Below are 12,963 nucleotides of genomic sequence, written 5' to 3'. Positions count from 1 at the left end.
CTGTCACTTGAGCTATGCTCCAATCTTCTTAGCTTTAGCTATTTTTGAAGATGCTCTCTTGATTTGTACCCCCAGGCTAGCCTGGGGCCACAACCCCTGCATACTTACCCTAACTCAGAAGTATCCAACCTTTCATCTTATTGCCCTGATCTCCAAGTCTAGTTGCTTCTGCCTTCTTTGTGAAGCTCCCCTGCCTCTTCCCACTCCACTGATTCAGATGTCTATTGTTGCTCATTCCACAGAGCTCTTCTCCAGTGCAGCTTCCATTTGGCTGCCAGCATCACCTTTGCAGGATACACATCTGTTCACATCTCTTCCCTGCTCTGAAATCTTCCCATGGCTTTGGAGAGCACTTGCCACACTGTACTGACAACAGTTTACTGATTTTTAGTTCTCAGGCTGCTGAATCAATTCAGGAGCAAATGCCATTCCTCTAGTGTCTAACACATGCTAGACACAGAGTAGGTGCTTTATATTAACAGGAAGGTAGGAGGTGGTTAAGAGAAGAAGCTTTAAACAGGCTAACCTGTTAGGTCTAAGTGCCAACACCACCAACTTCAAGCTATTAGGCCTGGGAAAGGTTTAGTTATTTATGTGCCAGAACTGGGGCTAGAACTGGGGCTTGAACTCTTAGCTTTTTTTTTTTTTTTTTTTTTTTTTTTGCTGTCTGGCACTCTATTCACTCTACCAGTTAAACTACAATTCTATTTCTGGATTTTTCTTGGTTAATTGGAGATGAGTCTCATGGACTTTAATGCCCAGCCTGGCTTTGAATCTATATCCTAAGATCTGTCTCCAGGCTGGAATTTACAGGTATGAGGCAAATTTCCAGTGATTCCTTACCTTTTATTGGCCTCAGTTTCCTTAATTGTTAAAATTAGAACAACTGGCTGGAATGTAGCTCAGTGGCAAAGTGCTTGCCTAGCAAGTGCAATGTCCTGGGGTTGATCCCTGGTACCCAAAAAGAAAAGACACAAAAGACACAGTTGGAAAAAAAAAAAACAACAGTGCTGGGAATGTGGCTTAGTGGAAGAGTGCTTGCCTAGCATGAATGAAGCCCTGGGTTCCAGTCCTCAGCACCACATAAACAGAAAAGGCCAGGAGTGGTGCTGTGGCTCAAATGGTAGAGCACTAACCTTGAGCAAAAGGAAGCCACAGACAGCTCAGGCCCGGAGTCCAAGCCCCAGGACTGGCAAAAAAAAACCCCAACAAACCAAAAAAAACCCCAAAACAAACATCCAGCCAGGTGCTGGTGGCTTACTCCTATAATCCTAGCTAAGCAGGAGGCTGAGATCTGAAGATCATGGTTCAAAGTCAGCTAGCACAGGATAGTCCATGAGACTCTTTATCTCCAACTAACCACCAGGAATCACAAGTGGAGCTATGGCTCAAAGTGGTAGAGCGCTAGCCTTGAGCAACTCAGGGACAGCACCCGGGCGAGTTCAAGGCCTGTAACTGGAAAAAAAAAAAAGCAAAACTGACCAAACAAACAAAAGTTAGAGAATCACCTATCTTGTAAAGAATGAAATGATACACCTAGAAGGCTCATCATAGTACTTGGTACCGAGAAACACTCAATAAATGGTTGCTATCATTATTATTGGCACAACCCGCCCTTAGAAATCAATTTAGAGCCAGGCACTGGTGGCTCATGCCTGTAATCCTAGCTACTCAGGAGGCTGAAATCTGAGGATCATTCTAAGCCATCCTGGGCAGGAAAGTCCAAGAGACTCTTATCTCCAATAAACTACTCAAAAAGAGCCAGAAGTGGTGCTATGGCTCAAGTGGTAGTATACCAGTCTTGAGCAAAAGAAGCTCAGGGACAAAGTTCAAACCCTAGAGGGGTGGAGGGATCAATTTAGAACACAATCCCAGGCTTTGGGCATTAGAACCACTGAGGTTCTGTAAGCAATGTGACATAGTCATTGTCACTAATTACAGGACAACATCAGAGTGAAATAAATACTACCAAAGTATCATGCACTGCTGCTGAGCTGTTCTGTGGCACAGGGCAAGTGAAAGTGCCTTGTGAACTACAATAAGATATTGTATGACTATCTACTGTGGATGTAGGACACTCATAAACACACCTGGCATATTGCATTCACAGGTGTTTTGTCTCTCTAAATTTGAGCTTGGGCTAATGTGCCTTAGGGAAAGTTCATAATTATAGTACTGTTGATCTTTCTTATTGTCAGTTCTAATCATCTGTTAAACTAAGAGTCAAATGATTTTTCCTTGGTAACTTGGCTAGATCAGTGGTTCTAAAGGTTCTTCTTCTTCTTCTTCTTCTTTGTCAGTCCTGGACTGGGCTTGAACTCAGGGCCTGAGCACTGACCCTGGCTTCTTTTTGCTCAAGGCAAGCACTCTACCACTAGGCCATATTCCCAGCCTGTTCTCAAGATTCTTAACATAGCAGGATGAGCAGTTTCAATACTTGATCCCCTTATCCTTTAAAGAACTATTTGGGGGCTGGAGGCATGTGCCAGGTAATGAGTGAAAATATCAGGTTCTGAGTTCATGTCCCAGTCTTGGACCAAGAAAAAAAAAAACACCAAAATAAAACAAAAGTTTATTAAATAAACATTTTAGACTACCAATGTTTGGCTGGATCTGGTTCTCACACTACCTTTCCTTGTCTCACCTAGAGCAGAGGGTCTTTTAACATTAGAAAATTCATAATGCTAGCCAAGTGCTGGTAGCTCACACTTGGAATACTAGCTACTCAGGAGGCTGACATCTGAGGATAGCAGTACAAAGCCAGCCTGGGCAGGAGTCCATAAGACTCTTACCTCCAATAAACTACTCAGAAAAAGCTGGAAGTGGTGGTGTTGCTCAAGTGGTAGAGCACTAGTCTTGAGCCAAAGAAGTGCCCAGGCTGAGTTCAAGCACTAGCACAGGCTCAAAAAAGTATAATGCTATGAAAAGAATGTACCCCATTGGGGCTGGGATATGGCCTAGTGGCAAGAGAGCTTGCCTCATATACATGAGACCCTGGGTTCGATTCCCCAGCACCACATATACAGAAAATGGCCAGAAGTGGCGCTGTGGCTCAAGTGGCAGAGTGCTAGCCTTGAGCAAAAAAGGAAGCCAGGGACAGTGCTCAGGCCCTGAGTCTAAGGCCCAGGCAGGACTGGCCAAAAAAAAAAAAAAAAAAGAATGTACACCATTAGCAAGGGCTTATATTTGCCAGAACCTTGGGCAGTGATAAGAGAGGAGACTAAAGTCAGGATTTCCAGGTACCCTTGCAGGAAAGCTGGGCTTTCCCCAGAAAGTTTGATGACAGTAGAGTTAAGTATCTAAAGTCCAGTCTCCCAAGTTCTTGGTGAACACAAGTTCACTGAACTCATTCTACTAGGAACTGAGAAACTAGGTCTCTTTCTAGGCATTGGGAACAGAAGAAGGCAAGCCTGCCTAAGTACTTTGTGTGTGTGTTGGTACTCTGGGACTTTTGTTGTTTTATTACTCAAGACTGGTGCTACCACTGGAGACGTATCTTCATTTCTGGCTTTTTGCTGGTTAACTGGAGCACTCGAGTCTCTTAGACTTGTCTGGCTGGGCTAGTTTCAAACTGAGATCGTCAGATCTGTCTCCTTAGCAGCTAGGATTACAGGCGTGTTTCTATGTTTTAACTAGCATGAATCCTAAAAATGAGGTTGGATATGGTTGCACATGCCTGCAATTCCAGTACTTGGGACAATGAGGCAGGAAAATTCAAGACCTACTGTTGTCTCAGCCAGGTACTAGTGGCTCACACCTGTCATCCTAGCTACTCAGAAGGCTGCAATCTGAGAATGGTGGTTCAAAGTAAGCCTGGGCAAAAAAAGTCTGTACCACCAAAGAACCATCAAAAAGCTGGAAGCAGGGGGCTGGGGATATGGTTTAGTGGTACAGTGCTTGCCTTGCACATATGAAGCCCTGGGTTTGATTCCTCAGCACCACATAAACAGAAAAAGCCAGAAAAGGCACTGTGGCTCAAGGGGTAGAGTGTTAGCCTTGAACAAAAAGAAGCCAGGGACAGTGCTCAGGCCCTGAGTCTAAACCCCAGGACTGACAATTAAAACAAAACAAAACAAACAACAACAAAAAAACAACTAGCAAAGCCCAACTCCTGAGCAAAAGAGCTAAGGGGCAGCACTTGAGTTCAAGGCCCAGAACTGACACACACAACAAAAGACCTACTCAGACTTGCTTCCACATATGTTCTATGTTCTTGGTGTGGCCTTCAAGAACACCTGGCACCTTTTTGTGAGAAGTTATGGGCATTAAATGTGGGGCCTCACAGGACCAAACTTGCTCAGAGCTCTGCCTGTGCAAACGGATCCTGCAATGTAGGACGTAAAACCAGACCAAGTGTTGGCTCTAGTTGGGCTGCAAAGAAATTCCCTCGTGTAAGCAGCTGTGAGCCAGACTGCCCTCTCAAGAGGGCACAAGTCCTGATGTACATATGCAATCTGTGGTCTCAAGACAGTGCAACATGGTAATCCTGGACAGGTTACCCATGACTCACCATGCCAAGACAAGGGTGTGTGCCACCGATGAGGATCTGGCAGCAGTGACCCACATGGCGTCACCAAGCACTATTCCTCCCCCGCTCTACCTCTCCCTCATGCCCACTGACTCATTCTACCTCACTGTCTTGGTCACACACCCTAGAAGTGAGGGTGTTCAAATGGCTTGGGGTGTCTTTTCAGGTGTGCTTGTTGACCTGTGATAGAGATGGATGAGAACAAGGCACCATTTGTGTAACAAAGACTTGGTCCGGGCTTTGTTTTTCTTGCGGTATTGGGGTTTGAACTCAGGGCCTTGGCCTTGCTAAGCTGCATCTCTATATTTAAGGCACACCGCCAGCCCAGCTTTCTGCTGGTTATTTTGGAGGAGTCTAGCAAACTTTTCCTACAGATCTCGGTATCCCAAGGAAGTATATGTGTGAGCCACTGGCACCTGGTAGTTGTGGGCTTCTGTTTTATTTTTTAGTGGTGCTGGGAACTGAACTCAGAGGCCAAGTGCTCTACTCAAGCCATTTCTCCACCCTTTTGCTTTAGTTTCTGTGGGTTATTAACCAGGGCAAGCCTGACTACCATTCCCCTACTTTGCGGTTCAAGCCCTGCCACTGTTTCATGGACTGGCCTCAACCCTGATCCTGTCTTTTGTCTCCCAACTAGCTGAGATTAGAAATATATGCCACTATGCCTGGTCCTGATCAGTGCTTTGTGATGACTTCCAGCAAACAAGGCCCCCAAATGATGCCACCCAGAGATCTTGACACCCCCTTACGGAACTACAGAGCCCCATAAAACCTGTGACAGTGTAAAGTCAAAAAGAAACCACCAGGGGCTGGGGATATGGCCTAGGGGCAAGAGTGCTTGCCTCGTATACATGAGGCCCTGGGTTCAATTCCCCAGCACCACATATACAGAAAATGGCCAGAAGTGGCGCTGTGGCTCAAGTGGAAGAGTGCTAGCCTTGAGCAAAAAGAAGCCAGGAACAGTGCTCAGGCCCTGAGTCCAAGCCCAGGACTGGCCAAAAAAAAAAACAAAAAAAAAAACAAAAAAAACCACCAGTCTAAAATTCCAACTAAAATAAGAAATACCAAAGACTTTTAGCACCAAAAGAAAGAAACCACCATACATTTTTTTCTATTGTGAAAATTTATCAAATAATTCATTTGAATTTTTAAGAGGTTTGGTTTAGCAAATTAAATGATAAAAAAATCCACTAAGATAATCTAAGTTCTTTAACCCACCAAGTAGAACCTAAATTAATAAGTAAATTATCTTATCACTTTAGGTAAGAGACTGCTTTTACAATCAGAAGTTTGACCTCACTGCCTTGCAAGCTCTAAGAACGGAGTCTCACCTTGCCAGACAGCAGGTGGTATCCTAAACAGAATGGATACAGATGCTGAGCCATAAGGTGAGTCTGTGATATGTCATGTGACCTTACAATTATAGTGTCCAGCTAGGACACTTGTGTTTTCTTTTTTGCCAAAATGGAGATTGAACTCGAGTTTTGTGCTCTCTAGGTAAGTGTCACCTGAGTGACACCCCTAGCCTTTTCTGCTTTAGTCTGTTTTTATTTTTTATGTATTTCTACCTTCTACCACCCCCTTAATTACTGGACTTTGAACCCTGGCCTCCCATTCACTCACCTTCCTTGCTAGGCTGGTACTCTATCACTTGAGCTATAGCTCCACCCTGGTTTTTTGACAGTTATTTTGGAGATCATGATCTTAAGCTCCTGAGAAGTTAAGAAGATTAGAGGTGTGTGCCACTAGCATCCAACCTAGCTTGGCTCCAGATGGGGGCAGGGGTCTTTGCTTTTGCATGGGCCAACCTCTAACTCAGACTGGGATCCTAGCACCTCTGCCTTTCAAGTTACTGCCTTGTACGCTCTCAAGTCACAGGCATGCACGACCACATCTAATGCCAATCAGGACAGTTTTGAAAATGAAAGCATGCTGTTAGTTACTTGAAAACCAAAGGCACAAGATGAGCTTGCCGATGCATACTGGGATGTGTAGTCCCAGCTACTCAGGAGACTGAGGTAGGAGGATCACTTGCACTTCATGTGGGCAAAGAATTCAAGGTACGCCTGAACAACTAATATAGGGCCTCACCCATGGCCAGCCTAGTGGTAAGGCAGTGTGAGAAACTGTATGTCTGCTCTCAAAGTCACAAAGCTTGACTGGCACAAAAAACACCCTGGAACCTGTGATTAGCACCATATATGAGGTGAACAGTCTAAGGCTGGGTTCTTATATAAAGTCTTCTGCCTTCTATGGGCATTTAACCAGACATGGAACACAACAGCTGAGGTAAAATTTCAACGGATATTAAGTTCTGGGGCTGAGTCTCTTCCCAACAATTGTAGCTTCTACAGGTGTGAAGTGGGGAGAGGTGTGTGCTGATCTACTGCCTGTTTCTCCTGATACTGTCTCCTACAGCTGCTAGTTTGGGGGGGGATTCTGGGCCAGGTGCTGTTCCCACTCGACTTCAACCAACTTGTACAACTCCATGGTGGCCTGGGCATCTTCCACGGAGGAATGTCCGCTTTTCCCAGCCTGAACAGGGAGGAAGAAAAGAGCATAAAGCCATAAGAATTGTTTCTTTTCTTCCCAACCAACTCTGTACTCTTCCTCACCCTGCTATGTTACACACACCATATCTTCTGCAGCTCGTGCGCTGCCAAGACAGAACTCTGCTTCAACTCCCAGGTAACCTTTGCTGCCATCCACTTCAAGTCTTTTTGAAACAGGCTGTACATACCATATTAGTATTAAGTTCCAGATCAAAGACAGGACTTCTGAGTCTTCTACCTTCCCGATCATTATTTTGCCCATACTGGTACTTAAACTCAGGGCCTGGATGCTCTCCCTGATCTTTTTCACTCAAGACTAGCTCTCTACCACTTTGAGCCACAGCATCACTTGCAGTTTTCTGGTGGTTAATTGGAGTGTCTCATGGACTTTCCTGCCTGGGCTGGCTTTGAACTGCGATCCTCAGATCTCAGCCTCCTGACTAGCTAGGATTACAAAGGTGTGAGCCACTGGTGCCCGGCTCCCTAGCTTTCTTGCTCATGGCTGGTGCTATATAACTTGAACCACTCCTCCAGTCTAGCATTCTGTTGGTTAGATTTTCTTTCTGTAAGGGCTGGCTTCAAACTGTGATCTTCCAGGTCTCAATCTCCTGAGCCATTGGCCGCCAGTTTACTTTTTTTGTGTGCCAGACCTATAGTTTGAACTCAGGGCCTGGGTGCTATCCCTGAGGTTTTGTGCTCAAGGCTAGTTCTCTCCCAGTGAGCCACAGCTCCACTTGTGGCTTTTTGGTGGTTAAGTCTCACGTACTTTCCTGCCCTGGCTGGATCTGACATCCTCAGTTCTCAACCTCCTGAGTAGCTAGGATTACAGGAAGGAGCCACCAGTGCCTGGCTGCTTACCTATTTCTTGAACAGCTCTCTATGACATGTGCTTCCTACTAGGCAGCCATCATTCAATCATGTGAAATACATAAGTGATCCTTGTATCTACTCTGTGTTCTTTCAGATGACTATCACTACTTGCTTTCTTCCTTTCCTTCCTTTTTTTTTTTTTTTTTTTTTTTGGCAGGTCCTGGGGCTTGAACTCAGGGCCTGGGCATTATCTCTGAGCTTCTTATGCTAAAGGCTAGTATTCTACCACTTGAGCCACAGTGCTACTTCTGGCCTTTTCTGTTTATGTGGAACCGAACTGAGGAATCGAACCCAAGGTTTGATACATGCTAGGCAAGCACTCTACCACTAAGCCACATTCCCTTTCTTTTAGGGAGAAGAGAGCTTCTTTTCTCTTCCCAATGCACCATTTGAAATGGTCTGTGAGGTAGAGCCAAAGAATTACTATTCCTCTGTATAGACGATGAGACTGCATAACCTCTGAGACCAAAATTCCCCCACTAGACGATCCTGCTTGAAGCTCTATAGCCAGAGGACTTTTGGGATCAGAGCCTGAAGAAAGGTAACAGTAAGAACTTCCACCATGCCCAAGAGGTGTGAGGTTGGGGGTGGGGTGCAAAACACCTGAGAGAAGATACCTGTATATCCCGGTCCAGCAGCCTCTTAGTGAGATTCTTTAGAGACAGGGTGACATTCTCTGGTTGGTCGGCTTTCCGGTTGAGGAGGGGTATTTGGGAGGTATCTCGGGTGAGGGACTTCGGGTGGAAATACTGCAGGGCTTTGTAGTCATTGTGGATAGCATGCCCCACCACTATCTTCCCTGAGAGTATCTTCAAGATCTAGAATAGGGCATGGAAGAGACAAAGAAGAGAGACTCAAAGTGAGAGTTCTTGTGTCCTAAAAGCCCAATATGGCCATTAGTATCTCTGGTGTGGGTTTGTGTGCAGGCGTGCCAGTACTGGAGCTTGAACTCAAGGCCTGGGAACTATCCCTTATCTTTTTCACTCAAGGGTAGCTCTCTACCACTTGAGCCACAGTTCTACTTCTCTTTTTGCTGATTAATTAGGGATAAGAATTTCACAAACTTTTCTGCTCGACTTAGCTTCAAACCACAATCATCAGATCTTTTCCTGAATAGCCAGGATTAGAGGCGTGGGTCACTGAAGCCAGGCTCAGCTAGTTTTAATCGCCCTCATATGTACTCCATCCTTGGAGAGTCCTTTCTCACAAGGGCTCAGTCTCCTGAAATCCACCTCCTCTTTTCCAGAATAAAAGCAGGTAATTTCTAAGTGTTTGGATCTATATCACCTGAGGCTACTTACCTTCTTACTAATTCCCACCCCATGATGGATTAATCTGCCTTTTACTAGTAAATTGAACTTGTACCATTCATGTGACTGGCTTGCATTAATGTTATTACTATGGTGGCCTTACAACCATGACTGGAGCCCATAAATCAGAGATGAACTCCAGGGAGGCAATAAGAATCCCCAAATTAAATGTATGGTTACTTTGGAAGGAGAGCCTGCAGTTTTCCTCAGTATCTCAATATTTAGTTGCTCCTGATTTTACCTACAGTTTATCTTGTATAGAACTTGCTGTCTGAGACCCACCCCATCTTCTGTCCCTTTCTTGTGTGGGCCCTTTGGTGACTCCTGCCAAGACTTTTCGAACCTCCTCCAGCTGACTGTTCTGGCATATAAGGAATTCTTGGAACGCAGTGAGTCCACAGAAAGCAAAGGGCAGGACCTGAAATTGCAAAGACATGGAGCAAGGGTGCCCTCTGGTGGGCTACCTAGAGCAGCTAGTTTGTCTCTTACCTCTGCAATTTTCTTTACCAGCCTTCCCCCTCTCCTTACTAATTATTTGTTCTCTCAAATCCAGCACTAGGCTCCTGTTTGATCAGTGAGATAAGAACCCTCATAACCAGCCTGGGGTCTTTCATGCCCTTTGCAACAGGCATCTGACAATACAACTATGCTAGTCCTTGTATCAACGTTATGCTGTTCCCTAAGCATGCTCTGGGCTTTCACAACCACTGGCTCTGTCTGGTTTCATCACTAGCTCCCAGTCCCCATCAAACCCACTCAAAACTTAAATGGTCTGTGTCTTTTTTTCTTCTTTTTTGTGTATGCTGGTACTAACTGGTACTTGAAATCAGGGCCTTGTGTTCTTGCCTGGCTTTTTTTCCTTCAAGGTTGGCACTCTATCATTAAACCACACATCTTTCTACTCCCATCTTTTAACTGGTTAATTGGATACAGGAGTCTCTTTACTGCCCAGACTGACTTCAAAACCTGATACTCACATCTCAGCCTTCCAAGTAGAATTCCAGGCATGAACCACCAGTCTTGATTAATGAAGTTTGTTTCACCACCTAATTGTACCTTGCAGACTTTCACTATTGGCAGAACCCAAGGCCTTTTTTTTGGGGGGGTGGGGGTGGGGTGGTGCTGGTCCTGTGGCTTGAACTCAGGGTGTGTCTGGGTGCTGTCCTTGAGCTTCTTTTTGCTCAAGACTAGTGCTCAGCTCCACTTCTATCTTTTTTTTTTGTAACTTATTGGAGGGAAGAGTCTCACTGACTTCCCTGCTCAGGTTGGCTTTGAACCTCAATCCTCAAATCTCAGCCTTCTGAGTAGGATCATAAGCTTGAGCCACCAGCATTGGACTTAAAAGCCTCACCCACCCCCCAAGCCCTGTCCTGGGGCTTGAACTCAAGATCTGGGGACTGTCTCTGAGCTTCCTTTGCTCAAGGCTAGTGCCACTGGAGCCACAGCGCAACTTCCAGCTTTTTCTGAGTAGTTTATTAGAGATAAGAGTCTCATGGACTTTTCTGCCTGGGCTGGCATCAAGCTGCAATCTTCATCTCAGCCTCCTGAGTAGGTAGGATTACAGGCATGAGCCACCCAGGGTCAGGCAAGGCTTTCTTAATCACCTGATATTTTCCCTCCTTCCATAGTTCTCTGTGGAGTGATATTCCCAGTGTTATTCCTTGTAGAAAAAGGTCTGACTTTTTCCCACCCTAATGCCCCACGCTTCTCACCTGGCTCCGTGCAGTCTTGAAGGGTGTGGCATTCACCATGTGCTGCTTGCGGATACCGCTCCATCTTGTCCGGTAGTCCACAATGTGGCAAGGGGGACGGACATATTCATCATAAAGCACATCTCCATTGTAGTTGACAATGCTACATCGTGCCAAGGAACTAATATGTCCCTTGGGTCCTGTGCCTACCATCTCACAGTCAATTGCCACCATCTTTGTTGGCAAGTTCTGGGATACTCCAGGGCACTTATTCTCTAAATGAACTTGGGTGGAGTTCTGTGTGGCATTCTTCTGAGAGGATTTCTTCTGGATGCCATTCTTCTGGGGGTCCTTCTTGATGCCATTCTTCTGAATGCTCTTCTTCTGGGAGTTGTTTGGGTGGCTCTTAATCTTTGGGAGGGCACTCTGGAACTCTCCCAGCAAATCTATTTTAGCCACAACAGAATTAGTCTTTGAAGGTGCAGGGGTCAACCAAGATACAGCTGCTTTCTTGTCCTGGGACTGCTCTGAGCCACTGCTGGAGGCAGTTGTTTTCTTTTTTGGAAAAGGAGGAGTTTTCCGAGTGCCATCTGCCTTTTGAGTTCCTCCATTCTTTGGAGGTTCTGGGGGCAATTTAGTTACCTTGGTAGAGGGCTGATTCTTTTTATTCAGAAAGCCTCTCTGCTCCAGCAGTCGTCTCCTCTTGACAAATCTTTGGTGCTTGGCATTCCCTTCTAATGTCTTTTTGGGGGGTTCCCCAAAATCCAGATTTAGGAGTATGGAAGACATGAAGACAATGGATGGTGGGACAGCAGTTGGGAAGAATGGCTTAAGTATGCAAGGAGGATGAGGAACTCATTCTCTGTTGAATCCCATTGCCCAACATGTGGTCTGGAGAAAACCGTGGGGACCAAAGTGGTTCTGGTACCTGCATCCATAGGCCTGGGGAAAAATGAGATGTCTCGGTAGGGCTTCTGGGAGGAAAAACATCAGAATAACCTCCCAGGTAAGGGAAATGAACAAAAGTGAAATGATAAAAGGCAAAACAGTATACGCAGGAAGCCTGTCTTCTTATGAAATACCACAATGAACTATCCAAATAAGTCTTAGGAAGGTCATTCCTCTATGTCTGTTTCCTTCCTTAAACGAAGGGGCTGAAGGTTTAAGATAAGTGTGTGCTTAGCATGCTGGGGATGGAAAGGCCAATGAATTCCAACTCTGCAAGCTCTAGGAAACCAGAACGGGTGCGCTCTCGGTCCGCCTGGAAAGAGAACATCTAATTCCGTTAGAAAGCAATGACGGGCAAGGATGGTATAGACGACCTTTGAATTACCCAGACACACAATGCTGGCCCCACAAATGAAGATGCTAGGCACCTTCTACCCCGGCTCCACGTGGGGGAGCAGCCTCTCGGTACACATCACCCAAGTCCTCCCAAGCCAGGGCCTCGGAATCACATACCAGAGGCGCGGGCAGGGAGGGCTCGGACACCGAGGAGGCACACCGCGACAAGCACACTTCGTAGGCTCCGGGAGTGGAGAACTTCCCGGCATGCTCAGATACCTACCTCTTAAACCGGCCCTATTAGGAACGGAAGCGTCCAGCACCGGATGCGGAAATCTGCGCGCGCCGACGAGCCCCGGGGCGCTGGGAGCGCGGGTTGAAACGGGCCGGGGGTCGGCGCCCGCGCGCCCGTAGCACCCCCACTTCCGGTAGCGACGCCAATGATTCCGAGTGCGAGAGGAGCGGCAGGGGCGGCGGAGGGGGCGGCGGCGTGGGTGGGGGCGGGGGCGGGATGCGCTCCCCGGCCCCTCTACCGCCGTGGAGGTACAACTCGAAGGTGTGGAGAGGCGGCGACCAGCCGGAACCTCAGCGCGCCGGGCACCGGAGCCCCATTTCCGGGAAGGGACTGGGGTGGGGGCGGGCGAGTACGGTGGGACTTGTGACTTGACCTGCTCTGGCGTCAGCGAAGCGCCGCGGCTCATCTCTATGACGTCACGATAGTGTCAGCC

At 46.6% G+C, this 12,963-nt stretch overlaps 1 protein-coding gene across 2 annotated transcripts; it reads right to left on the bottom strand.

Annotated features, from left to right (window-relative positions):
- Positions 1-5,632: 5,632 nt before the first annotated feature.
- Positions 5,633-12,938, bottom strand: Isg20l2 (interferon stimulated exonuclease gene 20 like 2). 2 transcript variants are annotated; one of them, XM_048356803.1, is made up of 4 exons: positions 12,519-12,938; positions 10,973-11,893; positions 8,568-8,768; positions 5,633-7,063 (listed from the first exon to the last, which is right to left on the bottom strand). In XM_048356803.1, exons 2-4 carry the CDS (start codon positions 11,738-11,740, stop codon positions 6,950-6,952), a joined length of 1,083 nt encoding a protein of 360 aa, XP_048212760.1. In that variant the 5' UTR covers positions 11,741-11,893; positions 12,519-12,938; the 3' UTR covers positions 5,633-6,949. The 2 variants fall into 2 exon arrangements, with proteins under 2 accessions (XP_048212760.1, XP_048212761.1); XM_048356804.1 differs by lacking the exon at positions 12,519-12,938 and adding an exon at positions 12,413-12,518.
- Between the last annotated feature and the right edge of the window lie 25 nt (positions 12,939-12,963).

Source organism: Perognathus longimembris, chromosome 11, assembly GCF_023159225.1.
Source record: "Perognathus longimembris pacificus isolate PPM17 chromosome 11, ASM2315922v1, whole genome shotgun sequence".
Taxonomy (NCBI): Eukaryota; Metazoa; Chordata; class Mammalia; order Rodentia; family Heteromyidae; genus Perognathus; species Perognathus longimembris.
The sequence above is the reverse complement of the archived record's forward strand: the minus strand, read 5'-3'. Positions and strand labels throughout refer to the sequence as shown.

Bases quoted from the DNA above. Each gene is read 5' to 3' on its own strand.
- Isg20l2 (XM_048356803.1), bottom strand. From the start codon at position 11,740: ATGTCTTCCATACTCCTAAATCTGGATTTTGGGGAACCCCCCAAAAAG. The intron at 8,769-10,972 runs GTGAGAAGCGTG...GCCCTATTCTAG, and splicing joins TCAAGACTGCACGGAGCCAG to ATCTTGAAGATACTCTCAGG. The intron at 7,064-8,567 runs GTATCTTCTCTC...CTCCCTGTTCAG, and splicing joins TGCTGGACCGGGATATACAG to GCTGGGAAAAGCGGACATTC.